General features: G+C 35.0%; 1 protein-coding gene across 1 annotated transcript in view; it reads left to right on the top strand.

The window, feature by feature from the left end:
- Positions 1-23,974, top strand: part of LOC114652870 (uncharacterized) — a 71,879-nt gene that overhangs the window by 43,695 nt on the left and 4,210 nt on the right. The window contains exons 11-16 of the mRNA XM_051928575.1: positions 1,570-1,724; positions 5,301-5,378; positions 7,339-7,528; positions 9,717-9,844; positions 16,081-16,197; positions 21,361-21,471. Of these exons, the coding sequence (XP_051784535.1) occupies positions 1,570-1,724; positions 5,301-5,378; positions 7,339-7,528; positions 9,717-9,844; positions 16,081-16,197; positions 21,361-21,471 (779 nt within the window). The remainder of the gene's footprint in view (positions 1-1,569; positions 1,725-5,300; positions 5,379-7,338; positions 7,529-9,716; positions 9,845-16,080; positions 16,198-21,360; positions 21,472-23,974) is intronic.

Below are 23,974 nucleotides of genomic sequence, written 5' to 3' on the forward strand. Positions count from 1 at the left end.
CATTACATCCATAAACTTTCTCTTATGCCTTCCTCTTTTTCTCTTGCCTGGCAGCTCTATCCTTAACATCCTTCTTCCAATATACTTAGCATCTCTCCTCTGCACATGTCCAAACCAACGCAATCTCGCCTCTCTAAATTTGTCTCCCAACCGTCCAACCTGAGCTGACCCTCTAATGTACTCATTTCTAATCCTGTCCATACCCTTTTACACCCAATGCAAATCTTAACATCTTTAACTCTGCCAACTCCAGCTCTGCCTCTTGTTTTTTGGTCAGTGCCAACCGTCTCCAACCCATATAACATAGCTGGTCTCACTACCGTCCTGTAGACCTTCCCTTTCGCTCTTGCTGATATCCGTCTGTCACAAATCACTCCTGACACTCTTCTCCACCCATTCCACCCTGCCTGCACTCTCTTTTTCACCTCTCTTCCACACTCCCCGTTACTCTGTACTGTTGATCCCAAGTATTTAAACTCCTCCACCTTCACGAGCTCTACTCCCTGCATCCTAACCATTCCACTGACCTCCCTCTCATTTACACACATGTATTCTGTCTTGTTCCTACTGACCTTCATTCCTCTCCTCTCTTTAGCATATCTCCACCTCTCCAGGGTTTCCTCAACCTTCTCCCTACTCTCAATCACAATGTCATTGTGGTGATAAGTAGTCAAAAGTGGCTGAAGTCAATAAAAAAACAAGATGGAATCTCAGCAAATTCAAATCCTCACAATAAAATAATATAATAAGTAATAAAATATATATATATATATATATATAAAAAAGTGGGAGGTAAAATTAATCTCTACATGATTTAACATTGCAACTAACAATTTACAGGTCCAAAAGAAAAATGTATTGCTCATTTTTTAAACTGCCAACATTTGTAACAACAAACTGCAGATACTTATCTTAAATAACCTAAAACTACAGAAGTGGAAGAAGTCTCAAGCGTGCAAGTTCATAGTATTCCACAAAGATGGCAGATGAAATGGCCCAGACTGCATTTTCTAGGCATCCTCAATGAATTAGCATCTCAACATAGATACCTATGTTGCTACTGCTATTACTATTTTAGAATATTATCACTGATTAATTATTGGATTTATTTGGCTTTACAGTATATGGTGTCATTTATAGTGAACACAATGACAAAGTTATATAGAAATCAGAATTACATTAGCCCACTTTTTCTAAGTCAGAGTAGCTGAAAACCAAAGTCTATATTGACATCAGTAGATTCAAGGCAAGGCCAGCAATGGATGACACATAGGTTAATCACAGGCTATATAACTGAACAGCGGCCATTTATATTACACAGAAAGTTTAACTGACAGTTAATAACGGCAGTTTTAGAATTAGTTACAGAAGATGATATTATTGTGTGAATGAAATGTAAAGGCATGTGTAATAAAATGCCACAACGATGCAAAGGTTAATTAAAATTATTTTCATAAAAATTGTTATAATGGGTAACATGTCTGTTTTAGTATAATGGGTAACATGTCTGTTTTAATGTTGAAGTCTTATTTGATAATACACTGACACTGGATTGTCATTCAAACCCAGGAGCTTAATATTACCAGCTGCAGTGGACCTGGGTTCAATGGAGACTCCATTCTTGTACATGCCAGCATGTACTGCCCTCATATAACATCAGTGGACATCAGTTGGACTGGAGCCACAGACAAAGGCATCATGGCACTTATACAAAGCTGCAAATGGTAACAGTGTTGATTCTTAAGGTTGGGTTGGCATGTTATCTGCTTGTATTTAAAAACTAATAAAAGATATGCAATACACAGATGTTATCATTGTTTTAAAATGTTTTATGTCATAAGCACTTGTTTTAAAATAACCAGTTTTTTTAATTATAGTTATTTTGATTTGTTTCTTTAGTGTCTATGATTGTATATACAGTATTTGTATCAATGACATGATTTACTGTTTCTGCATTATGTGTTAATGTACTGTATTTTATTACATTCCAATTTGGTTTTAAAATAAACTTAATTATTTTGTGTCAACTATGTCACAAGAAAGTGATTTAAAGAGATATTAAAACAATCAGTTTATTTAGTAAAAAGATACAGGTAAAAAACTATTTCTTTAGACGTTTTAGAGCTATTAAAAATACTTAGAAATGTTTCTGAGAGATTAAGGTGATTTTGTCCATGCTAGTAAAGGTTTTACATATAATATTTTACATTATACATGATACATTTCTTTTTTGCACAAAAATATCCCCTGTCCCTTCCACTGAAGCAGTTTAGAGAGCTCCAAATATCATTTAAATGTGTGCAATTCTAAACATGATAAAATACAGTATTATTTGTTGTATACTGAAGCACATGTATTATAATTCAGCAATGCAAATAGATTCACTCTCACATATAACTAAGAATTTTGAAGTATTATGTATTTTGAATCATGATTAGGTGCAACTTTACATGCCATTGTTTCAAATATAAATAACAAAAATAAAAAATATTTAAAATGACCATCTGTTTCAGTAGTTTCTAAACTTAGACTGGCCCATCCTGTATCTGCTGGTCTTGTTTGAACTGATTTATAAATCAGTGACCACATCTCGCCTATAGTTAGCTTTTTGCTTTGATTTAATTTATCACATCTCTATTTGCTTGCTTCTTACATCCATTGCCTAACCATCAATTAGGAACATCACAGGGCACACTCACTCATATACCCATGTTTAGTCACATCAGACCACCAGTTAACCTTTTTGTCTTTGAGATGTGGAAAGAAACCTGAAGTCATTTCAAATGGGGAGAAAGTGCATATTCCATGCAGACAATGAGTTCTTTAAAAAGTACCTTTCAGAGGTGAGTGTTGCAGTGTCTAGCAACAGATGGATTTACAGGTGGGGGCGGTAACACTTGAAATATGCAAAAGTTAGCAAGTAAACAATAAAGAGTTACATCATGATAAAAAACAGAAAATAACTAAGTGCTCTTCAACAAACAACTGCCACAGCCACAATCTAAAGTAACAGGAGTTTTTTGAAATGTTTCATTTGTTAACTTAACTCCATATCAGTTTTCCCCCGAATTACAACAAGCTGATCAGGCACAGCACAGCTTTAATTTAATTTGATATCCCAGAAAGCATTTGTTTGAATAGTTTCTTTAGACAAGCAGGCAAGTTTAAAATATAGTGGAATACACATGTACCATTTTTCTAGGGTTCGATGACAAAAATAGTGTTAAATGCACAAAACTGTCAATGATTAGTACACGTGTGGGTTTGTTATGTTTAGGGTTGTTTATATCTTCACTCTACTTTATATACTGAAAAATAGTAATAATAAAAGTCTGAAGTTTTCCAATTTAGATCTGTGACACAGATTTAATGTTTTTGGAGAAGTGTGATTAGCAGAAAAAAAAAGAGTCAAACGTTTCAAGGGGGATTTGCACTGTTCTCGTAAGAACTGTTTTCCATCCACATCTGTACCATTGTGCTCTTACCATTCCCTTGGGCCACATGTTTCTATGTACAGAAAACCAGCAGTAATAAATGCCAACAGATCAGCAGCATCAATCATTTCCCGTTTCTCTTTCTTGCCATAATTAGCTTGCAGATTCGGAAAATGATTTGCACTGAAACAACATAAAAAGTAGTACAGCAACCAGCATCTGTCTGACAAATTTGTTTTATTCATTTTCCACATAAGGGGTATGTTCAGGACAGAAATCTCTATGCATATCAGATTTGCATCAGTCACAAAATGAATTCAGCAGTTAAAAAAAATAGATGCAAGGTAAAATCAGGATCAAGTCACTTTTAGCTGCAATGTGAAGGTAGCCTTAAAAGACTTCTTCAGACAACAACTTTTATTCTCAACAACAACATCTAAAGGATTGTTAAATGTGCAAAAACGTCAAATATGGGAATGTGAAATTGGGGTTCCACTGTAAATGATTTTTCCATAGAAAGGCCCCCACCACTGCTATTACAAGGGGAGCCCTAAGATGTTGCACCACACCAATGGTCAGTTTCTGTTCTTCCTGTATTTATGTGGATCTTTCTGGGGGTGTTCTAATTTTCTTCGCACTTACCAAAGTTTAAATTACCATGGTGTAAGTGAGCTTAGACTGTAATGGACTGGGGTCCCAGAGGATTGTTTCCTCCTTTGCACCAAGGTTTGCTGTTATAAGAATATATATATGTGTATGATTATTTTGAAGCAATTAAGGGACCACATTATTAAGAAAGGTGTGAAACTTACTTTTTATTAGAACAATTCATTGCTCCATTATCTTGTATCTACTAATATAAGACAGAATGGTTGGATAACAATGTTCACCATGATAAATTTATTAATAGTATCCCATCCCAGCTCTCATGAAATTTTTTTATTCTGCAGAATTAGAGAGAGGTGAGGCTTTAGATTAAATAAACACAAATATTAAATGCAAGAACTTGTTTCTGAATCAATAAAAACTGAGAACCAATCCATCAACTGCAAAAGGTGTTTGAAAGCTTCTAGACAATATTATGTAAATGATGCTTTAAACTTACTTTTGGTCATAAACTGGAAAAAAAGAATATTTGAAAGATGGTGGGAAACAGTACATATGGGTTGGAGACGGTGGCACTGACCAGAAAGCAGGAGACAGAGCTGGAGGTATCAGAATTAAAGATGTTAAGATTTGCACTGGGTGTGATGAGTATGGATAGGATTAGAAACAAGTGCATTAGAGGGTCAGCTCAAGTTGGACGGTTGGAAGACAAAGTCAGAGAGGCGAGATGCTAAGTATATTGGGAGAAGGATGCTAAGGATAGAGCTGCCAGGGAAGAGGAAAAGAGGAAGGCCCAAGAGAAGGTTTATGGATATGGTGAGAGAGGACATGTAGGTGATGGGTGTAACAGAACAAGATGCAGAGGACAGAAAGATATGGAACAAGATGATCTGTTATGGCAACCCCTAACAGGAGCAGCCGAAAGAAAAGGAAGAAGAAGATAGCCAGAAGGAAGCAAGGAGGGTTTGGAGACTTACTTCATTGAGAAAGTTCATTAGGCAGCCCTTCTTTTAGTTAGGGATAAGTCTGTCAAGTTAAGCCTAATGGGGCCGTGGTGTTTATTTTGTTCTACATTTATTTGACTTTGTATACTCCTTTATTGTGTATTATTTTATATAATAAAGTGCTTTATTTTTCTAATAATATTTAATTAAACTTTATTCTTAGTTGGTAATGTTTCATGAGCACTCTGAAAAATCACAACATATTATTTTTTCAGCTGTTTTGTTTTACATTATCATTATATATTCTGTTTTGCAGTTTAGAGAATCTGTCTGTTAATGGGTGCCAGATGAATGATGAGACCCTCAGCACCCTTGTTAAGAAACATGGAGCAAGGTACAATATGAAATACAGTATATTTTTTCATGATTTGTAAATAATTTCTAAATATGAAAAGTTCACATTTAGGAAAATCTTTTATTGATACCTAGTTAATGTCATATAAAATTAAAGAGATTAAAAAAGTTTATTTAATGAATGAATAGGTGATGTAGCTTAAAGTTGAAAATACTGTTGAATCCTTTTGGAATTTTTCTTAAATATGTGCACTTTAATAAAATATTGTATGATATATTGTACGTATAGTAACATATACTGTGGTGGGCTGGTGCCCTGCCCAGGGTTTGTTTCCTGCCTTGCGCCCTGTGTTGGCTGGGATTGGCTCCAGCAGACCCCCGTGACCCTGTAGTTAGGATATAGCAGGTTGGATAATGGATGGATGGATAGTAACATATATCATTCTGTAGTCTACCTAGTATTGTTCTAAAAATACTGTATAGTCTGATTTCTTGTTTAAATATGTAAAAGAATGAAAATATTTTTCACATACCTTCTATGTTACTGTTAATCATAATAATTCTATGTATAGAGTACCTTTCATACAATTTTGCAGCTCAAGGTGCTTATTACAAAAATGCCAATATTGCAACTATTTCACAATGAAACAATAAAATTTAAAATTCTAAGGAAATAAAAGAAAAACAATAAAATAATAAAAACAAGGCAATGCAAAACAGCTGAAAAACAATATTGAAAATGGTAAACAATCAATTAAAGGCAGGAGTAAACAAATATGTTTTAAGACACATGCAGCTTTCGTGATATTTTTTGAAATGCTGTTCCACACTTTTGAAGCATGGTGACCAAAAAGCTAGTATGCTTATCTTTAGATTTTGTTTAAAAGTACTTCAATGTTTATATGTCAGTTACCTAGTAATCTGGGAACTGCACTTTCCTGGTACAGAATTCTTTACAGAAAGTTATATGCCTGCCTGAGTGCACCTTTGGCACTTCATGAGACAATGTATGGTCAGGTGTCCAAGGACTCCAACAATCCCAGAAAAAAAAGTCAGGGAGACCACTCTGCAGCCTAAAAACTAGGACTGATAGATTCTGTGGGTGCTTCCACACAGTTATTATTAAATGAACAGCATTATTAGATTCTTTTTTTCTGCTACTCCTATCTTATATTTTTGTCATGGAATCAGCATTCGATTTTTCTTTTAGGCACAGTCCAGATTATTCTAGAAAAAAAAAAAACATTTCACTGCATTTTACATTCCTGTATGATTTTGCATGTGACAAAAAAATCTCTGGAACCTTAAAAAAAAATTTGAGTTACTGTAGTAGGTTCCTAAAATCTAAAGTATTTAAAATATCTCCTGAGTTCTCTTTAACTATTCTAAAAATGTTGGTTATAAGAAAGGTTTTGTAATAATTTTTCATGCTAACTTCAAGCAAGGTAATAATTATTCATTTATTTTTCTAAATATCTTCTAATACAGAGAGGCAAGTGGTCAGAGCCTACCCCAGTGACCCTGGGCCACAGACTGATGTTAAACCAACACTGCTCTGGGCTCCAGTCCATTGTAAAACACACTCACTGACATTCATGCTCATAAGTAAATCTCCAACCAACCTAACATGTAGATAAAAAAATATAATAAGTCTATCTGGAAAAAGCAACATTTTTACAAGAAAATATACAGACTCCTTAAAGACATTGTCTGGTCTAGAAATAGTAGTCATCCAGAATCAGGTGTGTATATTGGATTGTTCTTGGACATGTTGTTTACATATCATAAGAATACATTAGAATGAAATTATTTATTAAGCTTTTTATAATAAAAAGTAACCTTTTTCATATAATGCACTCTTGTGCCTCATCCATGAAAAAGGTTCCTGCCTTGCAAACACTGCTGTCTGAATAGGCTTTCATTGCCGGTACAAGTAAGTGAATTGATGTTTAGATATAAATAGTATATTACTTAATGCCTTTATATTTTATTTCCACAAGTCTTCACAAGCTTGAAATATTTGGATGTCACACCCTGAGTGAAAGGTCTTTGTGTTTCATGGCCAATGAATGTTCCAACTTGAAAACCTTAAATATAGGTAGAATCCCAAAGCTTACAGAAACGGGTCTGACGAAGATGATGGGCTGCTTTAAAAATCTAACATCACTTAATGTGACAGGTCTTAATGTGGTAAGTTTAATTTTTTTAAGCTAATAATAACATGGTATGTTTGTATTTTTAATGTACAAAACACTATATATAATTGTATTATTAATACAGTTATTAAAATATTTGTATTATTTAAAGATTGAAAATTGTACTGTAGTTGCTTTGTGTGAGTGTTGTTTTGAGCATTAAGGCAATTCCAGATATATTTAATTTGATACTTATTGTAAGATTAGTCCATATTAATATACTACTTAGCATTCCAGAATCTGCTAAATTCAATTTAGTTCATGAAAGCCTGGAGCTCATCTTAGAAGGAACAGGCACAAAGTTGGAGAAAATATTCCATCACAGGACTCACTCATGCTTACACAGATGTGAGGCTTACTTAGAATTGTCAGTTAACCTAACATGTTGATCTTTGGGATGTGGAGGGAAAACTGGAGTACCTGAGGCAATGAATATGCACAGACATAGTTAGAACATTCAATCTTCCCACAAGTTGAGACATGGTACAGGGCTTTGAACCCACAACAATGGATCCACGAGCCAAAAGCATTAAACACTACACCAAAGGGCTGCCCAAGTTATTATTTTGTATAATCTTTTAAGTGAAATTTTAAGAAATAATCAGAAGACGCTGCAGCCAATCACCTGTCATTGTAATGATTTTGCTTGTTCCAATTTAATTGTAGCTGAAAGTTTTATTTAGTGGAGGTTGAGCATTTTGCATTTAAGGATTCATTGTTCATGATTTCTGTTCAGTTTTGAACTGCAATCTCATATTCATATTGTGCCTTTCAAAAGACTTAAACAGACATGAGTACAGTTACAATTAACTTTTTCCTACTGTCTATAAGGCTTCTGTGTCAGTTTATTAGTAATCAAATTTGAAGAGAATTTTATTTTTCTTTAAAGCTAAGTAACAATAGGAAAGTGCAAACAAGTACTCTCTTTGTCTACTGTATTTTGTATTCAAGGCATTTACTGAAGAAGGATATAAAAACTTATTTTAATCAGAATAATAAATATTTCAAAGTTCATCTGACTAATTTTAAAGAAAATTCAATTTTAAAATATGTTATTCTATGTGTATCCATTAAAAAGTAAAAGCTGTATTTATCCTTTAATGCATTTTTTCTGCTTTTCCTTGAAGTATATATTTTAAAACCCCCATTATATTATTTCAGATTAATAATAATAATAATAATAATAATACATTTTATTTATATAGCGCCTTTCCCATGCTCAAGGCACTTAAACTAAACTGCCTTAAATTTCTCTATTTTAAACATTTAATTTATATCTGCTTGCTTGTTGTATGACTGGCACTTGAATATGGCCCCTTCCCCAGCCCCATATTCAGTGATAGCAGGATTCTTACCATGAACATATGGCTCTAACTCTTCTTCACTCCTCTGTACTCTGACCCCAAGGGGTATGCGAAAACTAACAAATTCCTAATACAAGAAATTGTATAAGGCGAAATAAAGAACAAAAAAAAAAAGAACAAAAAAAAACAACAACCCCATATTCAGTAATAGCAGGATTATTGCCATGAACATATGGCCCTAACTCTTCTTCATGTAAAGCTGGTATTCAGGACAGATTGATAGACAGTGTTTGACATCCACTTATTTAGAAATAATTAAACATTTCATTTTGTTTGTCTGTCATTTCTTCTTCTTCACCTTAGACCAGTTAACTGGTCAGTCTACATTCCCATCCTTTCCTACAGCCACAAGGTGTGGTTTGATGTTAAAAGAACGAGGTCATGGCTATAACTAGAAGAAGGGATTTATCTCAGATGTGATTGGGGTCACTTTAAAATAAATACATGTAAATCTGTTTCTTGCTCAGATCAAGTAAAAATACCAGAGTAAGTTGAGATGTCTTTAGTATTTCATAAGGATGTGCCCCTGTATTGATAAAACTGGAGCTGATGCAAGAAACCTCTACTGGGAGGCATGTATGGTAGACCCTGCACATTTTAGACAGATTATGTTTTTGCTCTGACCTAGGAAAATCTGCATATGCCCCAAGAGGAACTGGAATCTGTTACTGAGGCAGGCTTGTCTACCCTGATCAACCTGTTCTCTCAGATAATTGTGGTGTGAAAATTAATAATATTTGCACAAATTGCTTAAAATTAGAACTTAAAAAATTTAAAAATGACATTTTTCAATGTACATATCCTTCTTCATTTTTACAGATTAAAGATTGTGTTGTGCACCACATTGCAAAACAATGCCATAAACTGGAAAATTTAACTCTTAGTTCCTGCCTTTATGTAACAGATGTCAGCCTTGTTGAAATTGGCACATATTTATCATCTATAAGGTAAGACCAGAAATTGTTAGAAGCAAATTTCCTTCACTTATTTTGTAAAGTAAATCATACATAATTTATCATCTATTCAACACAAAAGTGGGTTGCACCATTCCAGGCTTTTACAGTTGTTAGCTGATCTGTAGTTGGCCATTTTTCTTTTTGATCAGTTATTATAGTTCTCTATAGAATCTGTTCCCCCACTACCCTGCTCAGAATTAAATGGGCTTAAAACCGTTCTAGAAACTGTTCAATATGTGCATAGGCAGATAGGACAGGACAGGACAGGTATTAGTGCAGCTTTTATTTATGTAGTGTTGTCTAGCAATATGGAATAAAACATATTTGCATCTGTAACAATCCTACAATCCCTTCATATGTATTTAAATTTTTATTATAGTTTTGTGGCTTGAGGGTAGTGCTCTTGAATGGGCTTCACAACCAAAATTATGCCAAGGAGACCAAACTGTTTTAAAAAACGATTTTTACTAAAAAAAGGATTTTTTTTATTAAAAGGAAGAATAAACAGGGGGCTACATGTTATAAGAGATATAATATCATCATAAAAATAATAACAATCATAAATAAATAAATACATATTAAATAAATAAATAAATGCCCTCTAGACCCAGCCATACAGAGATCCACCCTTAATTGTTAGGTTTGTATCTCTTCCAGCTCATTCCTTCCATCCTTTCTCTTTGCCCTGTGCCCCTGTTCCTTCCACTAGTCATATTTTTGTCCAACATGCTCCTCCCAACTCTGAGTACATCTAGTTCATGGCCAGTATGGCCTTTTAAGTCCTGGACTAGGCGATACTGGCAACTCAACACCAATTAACATGTCACGCCAAAGCAGAAGAAAATAAGTGTGACAAATTACATTATACGAGTTCCAGCAGAGCTTAAATGTTAGCATCATTATATGGTTATAATAGGTGGTGTCAGTCTCTCCTGCACTCTTTCAAGTAGCCAGCCTTACAGATAAAGCAGTTATAACTTGTTTGCAGCTGTTTGTCTCCCCCTCTGTCAGGGGTCTGTGTCAAGCCCACTTTTTGACCCTCTGCAGCTCCCTCTCGTTGTGCCTTTACCTTTGCCTGTGACTGTTAACTCACAGCTTCAACTTGCTTGTCTTTTTTTTGTAAGACCATTTCTCCCACAGCTGTTCAGAAAAATGTTGTCAAGTGTTTTAATTTCCTTGCCAGGCAAGAGCCCCAAGTTTGTGACCTTTTTAGAGACACGCTTGCGACTAAGAGTCCAGATAGCTGCTTTTAAGACCAGCGTGTGCCTAATGCATGTCCTTTGTTTAACTAAATTAAAAAACTTCTTAGCTTTTAACACCTATTCAGCATAATTAAGCATGTTAGAAACTTAATAATTGTAAGAAAATGCATTACTATTCTAACAGAAAAATATACCATCTTCACCACAACCACCGAAGTGGTGGAGAGAGCCTCTTGATGCCTGTAGCACAAGAGGAAGAGAGTTGAGATCTAAGTAGCTAGTGTGCAATCTGGACACAAGCAGGTGTTAGATCAGCTCTACCTGGTTTCCTGGGTTAGGGTGTATTATGTTGAAAGACCTGAAACATGGAATGATTCCTGGAACATCACTGATGCTGTGTCCTGTAACATCAGAAAATGTATTTCATTACTACTATCCCAATAAAAATGCCTGCAGATTTTGATGTCAATGTGTTCTGCAATTGACTCTGCTATTTCATTGAGGGTTGGTTACTGTCTTCTATCTAATACTGTTTAGATAGGCTCCAACTACCTGCGACCCTGAACTGGTCTTCCTAGTTTGTAAATCTTTTATGGTTAAAATGGTAAAACTCAGCATATACATTATTATGGTTAGATGGCCAAGGAAAATGGGAAAACAAAAGTTTCACCTGGTGAGTATGCTGGAGAAAGTGAACTTCTAGCAGTTTCAAGATCAAAAGACCACACAGATGATTAAAATATAGATGAGCATCAAAACAACACTTGAATTTAATTCAAATGTGCCAAATCAATGTTTTGGCTCTCTGAATTTAAATGTTTGAGGGCCTTGTTATTAAATATATAATATACTAGTTATCAGACATCCAGAGTTTTAAAACAATTATTTAATGACACATTAAGGGAAACATTCTTGAGTGTGACTGATAATAAGTGTCTTCTGTATGTAATTAAAAATTAATAAAACATTTTCTAAAGAAACCCCACATATTACCATATAATGAGAAAAATAATATGATCTCAAGGAATGACAATCTAAATTCAGATATCTGTGCATATTGAAAATGTTTTGATGTGTAGACCGATGCTCAACAGCTGAACATAATTATCAAATGTGTGTTATTGAATGCTGTGATCATTAATGTTAAAAGCTGGTCTTCAGTTTAAAAGCAAAATGGCTGTATTATCATTGTATTGTTGGATATTATAATACTGTTAACATCTATCGAAGTGAAAGTGGGTGTATATGACTGTGAGTGTCAAAGGCCTTAAAATCATTATAAACCACAATGCAGTGTGATAAGTGAGTATTTGTTCCAGAAGATTTAATTTAAAAAATATAATTAAAGATATACAGTAGCTGCTTTAATACAAGAGAGAACATGTTTCTAAGTGTGGTTTAAATGTGTCTATGGATGGAGATTCTTAAACCTAGTCAGTTAATTATATGCTGTATATATATAAAATATAATATAATATACAGTATATAGAATTATATAGCTATTAAAAATTCTTTTAAAAAATCTAAGACTTTTCTGGGTTACAGATAACCATTACTGACTTTTTACTGACTTTTTTGGCAAGGGTGGAAGATCACAACCAGAAAAGAACGCAAGTCCATCAAAGAATGCACACAAATAATATGGTACAGTGCAGAGATACAACAAAACTCTTTCCTCCACAAACAGATCATCACTTCTTGATGAATAAATACTGTATGTCATAAGTTTGTATTTACAGACAGGCACATGTCAGCTAGATCTACTTGTAATCATTCACATATAGTGTATCTTACATTTTTATATATTATATATGCTTAATACACAGTAAATGGGATTAATAAATAATTAGTAACCACAATAGAAATATTCACTGGAAACATAATAACTATTATATTTTATTATTCCTTGTTCTGCAAGTTAATAGGTTAAGTTGGCAATGTATCCTGGAGTTTTTTTTAAATAAAGTAGAACTCAAAATCTGTGGACCAAATAAAAAGATGTGGTGTTGACCACACGGTAAATAGTGTAGAAAAAATTCACTGAATACATTGTTGACTTTGTGTAAACAGTTGGTTATTTTCGACTATAGTTTATGCAATTTTAAAAGTTTGATTAGCTTTTTCTTATAGGAAATATTCATTGTTCTTTGGCCTAAAATAAACTGCTTTGAGCTAATGGTTAAGTACTTTGTCATTGTACTTTACATGTTTCTCTGTGGTCTGACATCACTGCAATTCATATAGCATTGTATTCAATTAAAGTAAGTGGAGCCAGCCACTTTGTTGTTGTCAGGAGTAAGCAGTAAGAGATGCTCCAGCTGTCTAAATATATTACTACTTCATACAGAATGAGCATACTGAAAAAATGTAAGATATTATAGTATAGTGTGCACAGTCTGATACAGCTAAGCATGTCTCTTTAAAATGTTTTGTAATCCATATTTATCCTTCTAGATGTAAACACTTCAATCACTGTAAAGTAAAAAGCACAGAGAAGCAAGACTGTAAATAGTATTACTCATACTAATTCAAACGAATACTAGGCTGCTGAGTTGCACTGAGGAGAAAATAGCAGAAGGAAACAGGTGCATTTTGCTTGTGTTATTCTTTCAATAAAATGCATATAGAATTTGAGCTTTCCTGTAAGCTCTAGTTCCAGGGTGAGCAACAACCTGTAAAAGATTTTATAGGATGAAGGATGCTGGCCAGAATGGTAGTAGAGCTTACCATCAATTTTAAAGTGCTAATCATAATATTATAATTAATTGGAACTGTTTTATTGATTAGTTTAAAAGCAAAACTAATTAATAACAAGATAATAAACAGACCAAATTTCATATTTGCACATTTGCTATTTTTCTGTTGATTAAGGCAGTAGCATACTCTACATTAATACATTACCAGTTAGCTATTTTCATCATCATATATTTTAAGAACTTGTTTGATATTAATAGTTTTGCAAGCATGCTTGACCTGTTTAGGCCACAAATGATCAATCACGTCAACAAAAGGAACAAGAACAGAAACAATACATGGATGATGGCAGTGCTGGGGTTTGGGGAAGAGATGGGGTTCATTCTATTCTATTCGATAACTTACACTAGAGCCAATTTATAGTTGCAGATCGGCACATGGAGATCAAATCTAGGACACTGGATCTGTGAAGCAGCTAATCACTGTACCACCACGCTGCCCATATCACTAACAGTGAATGTCTTAAGTATCAAAGTCTTCATATCTAGTCTACTTGAATAAAGAATACATATTTAATACATGAGAATATGCTTTTTGCAAGCTGAATATCTTGAAGGAAACATGTTACAAATGAGAAGAGTATGTAATACATAGAGTAGGGTGAGGTCATTTGTGGATTTCTTGTTGAATCTGTAATAGGATTTTTAATCCTTCTAACTGAAAACATACAGTAGATTCAGATATATTGAGTAAACCTATGAAATCAGCTGATTACTGAAGGAACAGCAAACACTAAAGATCCAGAAAAGACTGCAAATGAATGTTTACAGTTTAAAGTTCTCTGTCCAGATAAAATACAATGTGAGTGATTTTTTCCTATTTTATTTAAATAACTCTCATCCTCTAGTAAATGTGCAGAATGAGTTAAATAGGATAAAAAAGATGTTGCAGAATGGTGATTACAAACTGATGGATAGTATGCAGAAATTCTAAGAAGCACCAATGTCTCTGAGATCACATTTGGAGCAGCACGTCCAGTTTTGGTTAAAGACATGCTTTAGCAACTCTAGAATCCATAATAAAAGGGCAAGCAAGTGCATCCTTCAGCTAAAGTTCATGTCCTTAACTAAATGGGGAAAAGAAACTGACCCTGCTATGCTATGTGGGCCTAAATCTATGGTGTCAACATTCTTATTGGCATTAATAAGCAAAACGCTACAAAATTTGTTCATCTAGCTTTGAAAAAAGTCATTTTAACCAATGACTCAGAAAGATAAACAACTTAATTTGTCAAAATTCTATTGCTCCTTTGAAAAGCAGTTATCAACAATCACTTTATACAATATTATATTTAAAATTACTATTTTTACAGTATTATATTCAGTATCTGTCAGTTGTTCAGAAATATAACAGTTGTGTAGTACACTTCTAAGTTCTGCATTGCTTTGTATAAAAGTGTCACCTAAATAATAGTCTTCTAACTTTTTTATATTCATGTCAGATTAACATGATGTCTCTCATATGATTAAATCAATTAATCACTTAGTACAAAAAAATTACCGTAATGACACCAGAAGCCTCATAGGATGATTTGGAAGCCGATGGATACATGGTTTCTCAGAAATTTTTGAAAGCTTCATTCTTGGTCACCATTGGCAGAACTGCAGGAATGCACTTTTCAAAGTATTCGTTAAAAGGTGGTATATTTGCTCTATTAAATGTCATCTGTAACTTAAATAAATAAGGCATAAGAGTTATGCTAAAGTCACGTTGTAAAGTCAGCAGGTGATGCAAGCTGTCAGGGATATCTGATGACATAGTGCTGTAAGAGTAAGATCTGGAATTTATTCTTTATACCAGCATGCAAAATAAAACATACTATGCTGCATTAAGTGCTTGAAGGTCAGTCGGTGAATAACATACTACTGGGTGTAGTGGCACTAATTAGGCTGACAACTAGTAAAGTCTGAAATTTTCCCCATTGGAGAACCCTGCAGGATTTCCCAGGCTTAGCTAAACAATTTATATACATTTGGGATTTAAAACTTGTTTCAGTAATATCCCATTGCAGCTGAGATCGAAAGTATATATCAATAACCGGACTGCAGGTGAAACATACATATATAACACATATATAACTTGCATGAAGAGGATTATATAATTGTAGATAACTGAGGTAAAGTGATTAACTATACTGACATCATTGTATTGTTCCATATAAAAAGACTGCTAAAAGCCTTTATTTTGTGCGTGGGAAATGTTTTTATGTTAAATGCTAAGTACAGCAAAGTTTGTACTTACATGTAATGGTTTATATGTTAAATGTTTCAGGCACCTTGATGTAAGTGGCTGTAAAAAAATAACTGATACCGGAGTTCAAGCTCTAGCAATGGGATGTCACCAGCTTCGATATCTGGATCTAAGCTCCACAGGAACAGGAAAACGAGGGTAAGATATAATGCAAGATTCTGAGAAAATGACATATTACCGTAAGTTACCTTGCAAAAATGTGCCCCAGTACCAAAATATTAAAGTTTCAAACAAGTAGACTGTAGGACATGATAAATATTCATGTTTTTTCTTTCAAGTCTTTACAACAATGTAAATTATTATTATGTATTTTTTGTATTACTGTATATATATATATATATATATATATATATATATATATATATATATATATATATATATATATATATATATGGAAGAGAAGGTCTGTGATACGGTTTGCATATTTGCAGTTGGAGATCCACGAAGGGAGAAAAAACGAATCACGTATCATAAAATAGTTTTATTCCTGAGCTTTCAACCCCTATCAGGGGTCTTCATCAGAGGATAATGCTTAGACTTACAAGAATCAAAGGCAATATATAGCAACACATTCAGTTGGGGTGGAGGTGACTAAGTCAGTATGATCGGGGGGGGGGGGGGGGGGTTGTATAGTTTAATTATTGTGTACATGTCCTTCTTAAGTTGGCATATGCTGGATTTATGTCCAGGTGTCTGTTGATGGCGTTTTCATCTGATAGCCAAGACTCGGCCAACTCTCTGGCACTTTTAGTACTGGCCTTAAATTTTACTTTTACGTTGTCCCAGTTGAATGTGTGTCCTGTCGATTTAGTATGTGCATATATCGAAGATAGTGCGTCTTTTCTTCTGACGGCGTTGCGATGTTCGGCCAACTCTCTGGCACTTTTAGTACTGGCCTTAAATTTTACTTTTACGTTGTCCCAGTTGAATGTGTGTCCTGTTGATTTAGTATGTGCATATATCGAAGATAGTGCGTCCTTTCTTCTGACGGCGTTGTGATGTTCCTGTACACGTGTTGAGATTCTTTTTGACGTTTGTCCTACGTATACCGCTGAGCAAGAATTGCATGGAATACTATAAACTGCGTTTCGTGTTTCTGCTATCGATTTCTTGTTTTTAGCATTAAACAGGACCATGCGCAGATTGTTCGTTGTTGTTATGTGCTATTCTGATGCCCCACTTGGTCAGGGTGTGTGCAGTGCCAGAGAGTTGGCCGAGTCTTGGCTATCAGATGAAAACGCCATCAACAGACACCTGGACATAAATCCAGCATATGCCAACTTAAGAAGGACATGTACACAATAATTAAACTATACAACCCCCCCCCAATCATACTGACTTAGTCACCTCCAACCCACTGAATGTGTTGCTATATATTGCCTTTGATTCTTGTAAGTCTAAGCATTATCCTCTGATGAAGACCCCTGATAGGGGTTGAAAGCTCAGGAATAAAACTATTTTATGATACGTGATTCGTTTTTTCTCCCTTCGTGGATCTCCAACTGCAAATATGTATATATATATATATATATTGTGATAGATTAAGGTCTCCGTGACCCCTTGAACCCTCAGACTATACGTCAGACACCAGGTAAAAGTCCAAATATGAATATTTATTATAATAATAAAGTGCACGAAGCACCCCCCTCTCCACAATACTCAATAATAAATCAATAACAATAAACTCAATCCTCCACTCCCAGACGCGTTGCCACCCTTCCTCCCAGCTCAGCTCAACGTCTGGGATTTCCCATCGTCCTTTTATATTCCCTGACCCGGAGGTGTTCCTGTCCAACAGTCCACAGTTCCTTTTTCCTTCCGGGTCAGGGTAAACAGTCCTTTTCTTCAACCCGGGAGCACTTCGCTCCTTCCTGTCACGTGACTGTGACATACTCCCGGGTTATAGGGCACAGAAGAGTCCATGAGCCCCCCTACAGCGACTCCCGGTGGCCCCCAAGGTATCCAGCAGGGCTGTGTATAAAAACTGCATAGTCCATGAGGCCCTGCTGGAACTCGGGGCACGTCCACGCTGCTGGGAGAGTTCCTCCTGGCGGCCTGGGGGTGAGGGCCGGAGTAGAAAGCCGGCAATCCTTCACAATATATATATATATATATATATATATATATATATATATATAAAATATATACTGTATATATATATATATATATATATATATATATATATATATATATATATATATATAATTTTTTTTGATAGTGGGGGCACTCACCATCAGTGGATCACAAATAATGCCTAGAAGAGATCACAGTATAAACTAAAGTACTTTATTAATAAAAGTAACACAGAAAAATATGATAAAAAAGAGGAAACTTAAAGTAGAATACAAAAGAAATGAAAAACAACAACAGTGTAGCCTCTCAGTGCCCACAGATACATGTCTTGGTCCGTTGTCTGACTGGTGGACAATCTTCCCACCAATATTTATAGAACCTCATGTGTTTTACCTCCTACCCCTTACCCCACCCCTGGTCTGCCTCTCCCCTACCAGTTCAGTGCTTATTCTCACTCTGCACTCAATGAGTTTGAGGTCAGTGCCACCTTACATTTGTACCCGGAGCACAGGAGAAGAACTTTGCCTAATGGCTTCTCTAGTCCTTGTTGCCCTGTATTACAATTAGGAGGTAATTGATGGTGCAGCTTTGAAGGTTCACAAGAGCACAGTGGCCTTCATAATTCTGAAATAGAAGAAGTCTGGAACAGCCATGACTCTTTATAGAGCTGGCCATCTGGCCAAACCGAGCCATTGGAGGAGCAGGGCCATGGTAAGAGAGGTGACCAAGAGCCTGATGGTCACTCTCACTGAGCTCTGGAGAGCTTTATGGTAGAGTAGCCAGATGGAAGCTTCTCCTCAGTAAAAAACACATATAAGCCCCCTTGGAGTTTCCAAAAAGACACCTAAAGTAATCTCAGACTGTAAGAAACAAGTTTCTCTGTTCTGATGAAACCATTGTTGAACTGTTTAACCTCAATTCTAAACATCATTTCTGGAAGAAACCAGGCACCACTCTCAGCATTACCATTCTAGCGGTGAAGCATGGTTGTGGCAGCATCCTGTCATGAGGTTTGTTTTTCATTGGCAGGGGCTGGTAGACTAGTCAGGTTTGAGGGAAAGCTAAATAGAGAAAAGATCAGAGATATCCTTCATGAAAACCTGCTCCAGAGCGTTCTGGACCTCAAACTCAGCTAAAGAATAACAATCTAATAGCACAATTTGGGAATGCCCTTGAGTTGCCCAGCCACAGCCTGGACTCAAACCCAGTTGAACACCTCTGGGGAGAGTTGAAAACAGCTGTCCACTGATGGTCTCCATGCAATTAGACAGAACTGCAGAGGATTTGCAGAGAACAATTTCAGAAAATCCTCAAATCCAGGTGTATGAAGCTTGTCACATCATACGCAAGAAGAGCATTTTGTAGCTGCTGCCAAAGGTGCTTCAACTAAGTACAAAATAAGGGGTCTGAATACTTGTGTCAGTATGAAACTTCAGTTTTTTATTTTAATAAATTAGCAAAAAATTCTAAAATCCTTTTTTCACATTGTCATTTTGGGTATTGAATGTTGCTTAATGAGGCAAAAATACATTTAAACAATTTTAGCATAAAGTTGCAACATAGCAAAATGAATACTTTCTGACTGCACCATATATTACTAGGACATGCCTTGATGTTGTGATTAGTTTTCTGTAAATAACATTATACTGTTGATTGATGGGTGAATCAACAGATGACACAGCTGTGTAGAAATACTGCTGTCAGATATCTTCAATCATTTTAAAGTAGTTTGTTTTTCATTAGAGACATAATGTGCATTCTTTATACAGTATATGACAGCATTTGTTTGATAGAATATTTAAATGTTTTACAGGAAAAAATATATCAGAACTTACTTTGCTGATATTTAAAAATGCTACAATTATGATCAGAATCTTACACAGTAAATTACTTGTACAATAATTGAGGTCATTGTTTACAATTGAAGTACTGCGTTGTCCGTTAATAGCCTTTGCTACAAGGCCCTGTTTGCTTTACTCATGCATCACTATTTCTTTGGCTGGAATGGCACTGTGTTGAAGCACTGAGACATCTTTGAGATGCTGATGGAAACCAAAGTACACAGAAAAATCCACACAGACACACAGAAAATAGCAAAATGCCACATATTAATAAAAATATTAATTATTCTGGCATGAAAAGCTTAATTATTAAATTGTTAAAGATATCAATATACAGTATAAGCAAAACATATTTTTAGTTTTCTAAGTACCATTTCCTTTTGATTTTGCACTTTTGTCAGTTTTCATGCTAATTGTTGAAGTCTTCTTTAAAGCTCTGATTATTTTGTTGTTCACTAGGAAAAGTCTGCAGTAGATGCAATGTGCATCATTTTTAGCAGATACTCCATTCTGTAGCAGCTACCCACAGGTATAACACTGGGGAGCCTTTCTTTCATCATGTCCCCCACTTATTAAGCTTTGTACATGCCACTAAGACCGTTCTAATTAGAATTTGCTAACAGAAGCGTTGAAGCGCTCCTATTATATTATTTTCCAATTACAACCCTTGAATTATGGCAGAATACTGGTCTGTGATTCCATGGTCACCATAGTTACAGATTCACACGTTTGATGTTTTTATGCTATCAGACAAAAATGAATGATGGTGCAGTTTTTATGGGTGAATATATTTATTTATAAAGATAACCTTATAATTATGGTTAATTTAATTGTAATAGAGAACTTGTAAAATGGGCTAATATTTCCCTGATGTTTTGTGTTCATTTTCATTTATTTATCTAAGATTTCAGTGATCGCACCATGACAACAGTATGTGTTTGGTAATACAGGTGCATTTCAGTTGAGAGAAGGTGACAGAATTGGTTTGAGTGTGTAATATAGAAATTCCCTATAAGCCTGCTGTTTGATGTGTTTATGACATAACCCTCCATGAGAAGACCCAAGACCATGTCCAGGACACACTTGAGGGATTATATTTCATTAAAATTAAAATTACATTTCTTGAAAATATGCAGCTCTTTATGAATGAATGAATTATCAATTTGTATGATCCCATCATGAAATATAACAATGTTTTTAATTTTGAACTGATTTAATGATGTGTAATCTTCACCAAAGTATACAGTATGTCAATCATATTTGGATGGCACATTTGAAGTGAAAAAACAAAAATCTGACTTACAGCTCAGGAGAAGGCAGGAGAGTGGAAGAGACCCATTGTTACATTCTTCTGCACTTTTTAATGATGTGCTTTCTTCATTTTCAGAATTTGCCTACTGGCTAGTTACTGCAGTAGAAATTTGGAATGTGTAAAAGTGAGTTTCTGTAAAGACATAACAGAAGATGCCATTAACAAAATGTGTAAAAACTGTAACAGGTAGGTGTAATATTTTTAACTTTAAATAAAAGTGTTATGTGGTTGGTTTGAATATGGTATTACCCAACAATATATTACTTTGTTTTGTAATCTTTCATTCAGTACAATACGTTTTTTTATGATAAACATATTTAACTTTTTCTTCATTCTTTCCCCTTTTATAAAAATTATTTAAAGTTTTTATTTATTTTTATTGAAAGTAATTGTGCAAAAGGTAAAATGCATCCATTCACTAATTTTCCGAGTATACTTACTTATACTAGTTGAATTCAGTATCATCGTTTGCTTTAGGTACGAGCTGATTACATTTAGTTATGCCTTGTTGAGAGTGATGTAGAAACTTATTTTTAGTTCAGTCTAGTATAAGTGTCCTAACATAAATTTGCATTTCACTTATGATTCAAAAGCAATATATCATCTTGCTAGTTATTGTGAAATAAATAGCCTCAACACACAAAAAATGTTTGGGGAAGCCACCTGTATACTTGAAGCCAGGCTGCAAAAAGGCAAATAAGTACCACAGATGTGTACAGATTGAAGCCCAAAACAGAACAGAGGTTACAAGAAAGTTGGCTTTTGTTTAAGGTAGAAAAACAAAAGTGATATCATTGAGGCCTGGAACCGGAAGTGGCGTCATCCTTGTGCCCGGAACCAGAAGTGATGTCATCCATGTGCCTGGAACCAGAAGTGATGTCATCCTTGGGACTGGAACCGGGAGTGATGTTATCGGGGCTGAACCAGGCAGAATGACCCATATCTGGTCTGCAAAGACTAAAGAGGAAGGTCTAGTGCCTCCCTGCCACTCCCTGGCCTGGTGTGGAATTACCTTCGTTTGGTCCAATTAGCTGCCTCCTATGAGCAAGTGTGTGACATTACATAACGGGGGAAATAAATCAGACTTGTGCCTGATATGGCAAAAAAACTGAAATTGGTTGTAATTAAACAAGCTTTCTAAATGTTGTGTAAGGGTAGACAAAGCCACTGAAACAAACTACACACACTACTCAAAGACAGATTAAAGCATGAAAGTCAGGACTGTGGTGCATCATGATATTTGCAAAATGACCTTAGGTGACTGCCAAACTTGTGCTTTTGCTATGGTTCTGATAGTGAGAGCTGTAGCCATTAGCGAACTGCATGCAGTAGAGGATGGATGAGTGCATGCCTATGATGGACAAAATTATAACAGAAGTTAAATATATAAATTTCAAATGGAATAAATATTTTTATAGCCACTATATTTGAGAAGTACATACATTCCAACAATTCATACGTGTAAAAAGTGTATCCTCCTCCAATTCCATGCTTTTATACATCAGAGCATAATTAACAATGTGTTAAATCTAACTTCAAGTGACAAACAACATATATCAATCAACAAATACGCTTGAAAAAGTAGGAACATTCCATGACTCAATAGAATCTCCTTTAACAGCAATTTCTTGAGCATTTTCTGTATGAGTTTATCAGTCTGTTACATTATATTGGAGGACTCGTGAATCTCTTTTCTTACTAAATTTAATGACATTTGTATATACACAGCATTCTTACTGTCCTGCACCAGCATAAAATGTGATTAATTATCTGGAGTTTGATTTTCATATTTCAAAACTTTAATTCTTAGACTTTATGATTTGCTTATGGTCATTGGCCTTTTGAATGATCAGTCAAGCTTTAGAGTTGGACAGATGACCTCACATATTCCTCTAGACGGTTCTGGTAATAAGTGGCAATAACTGTGGACTCAAGGATTGTGAGACACTAAGGTTCAGTGGCTGCACACCAACTTCTAATCATCAACCCTCCACAACCATGTATGACAGATGGTACATAGTTCTTGTGGTAACACAATGCCACTTTGGTGTCATCACATTTTAAATTTAATTTAGTCTGATTTTATGACTAAAGGAGGTCTAAATGACTGTTCTTTGTGCCCTGATATATATAACAACAGAACTGAAAGGGGATGTACTTTCTTTTTCACATGGTCATTTAAATTCCTGCAGAAAGATAGACTAGTACTGGGTTTTCTGAAAACTAAACTTGGAGCTTGCTATAAATGGAGGGATATTCATCAGTATGTTGGAAAGCAGGGCTACTAAACCTAGAAGCTAGACGTTTAGGGGTCACACATACCTTAGGAAATACAATCAATCAGGCAGTAACCTAGGGCTTTATCTGGAATACATTCTACAGAGGGAAACAAAGCATCTCTAAGCAACTGAGTTCTACACTCTGAAACTGTTAATTGTCATTAAATGATTATCACTTTTCGCTGGGCCCTGTTCAAACTGAAACAACATTGAATACATTATTACATCATTTTATTATAAACAACGAAAGCATTCAGATATATAGGTTTACAGGGTCACTATAATCATGTGTACATAGTACAGTGACATTTTTACTTGTATGTGCTAATCAGTTGAAACACGTCACCAGTCCTCAGCACCATGTATAACCTCCTTGCCTTGAAAGTTCTATATTTGGTACTTGAAAAATC

This window comes from Erpetoichthys calabaricus, chromosome 5 (genome assembly GCF_900747795.2).
Source record: "Erpetoichthys calabaricus chromosome 5, fErpCal1.3, whole genome shotgun sequence".
Taxonomy (NCBI): domain Eukaryota; kingdom Metazoa; phylum Chordata; class Cladistia; order Polypteriformes; family Polypteridae; genus Erpetoichthys; species Erpetoichthys calabaricus.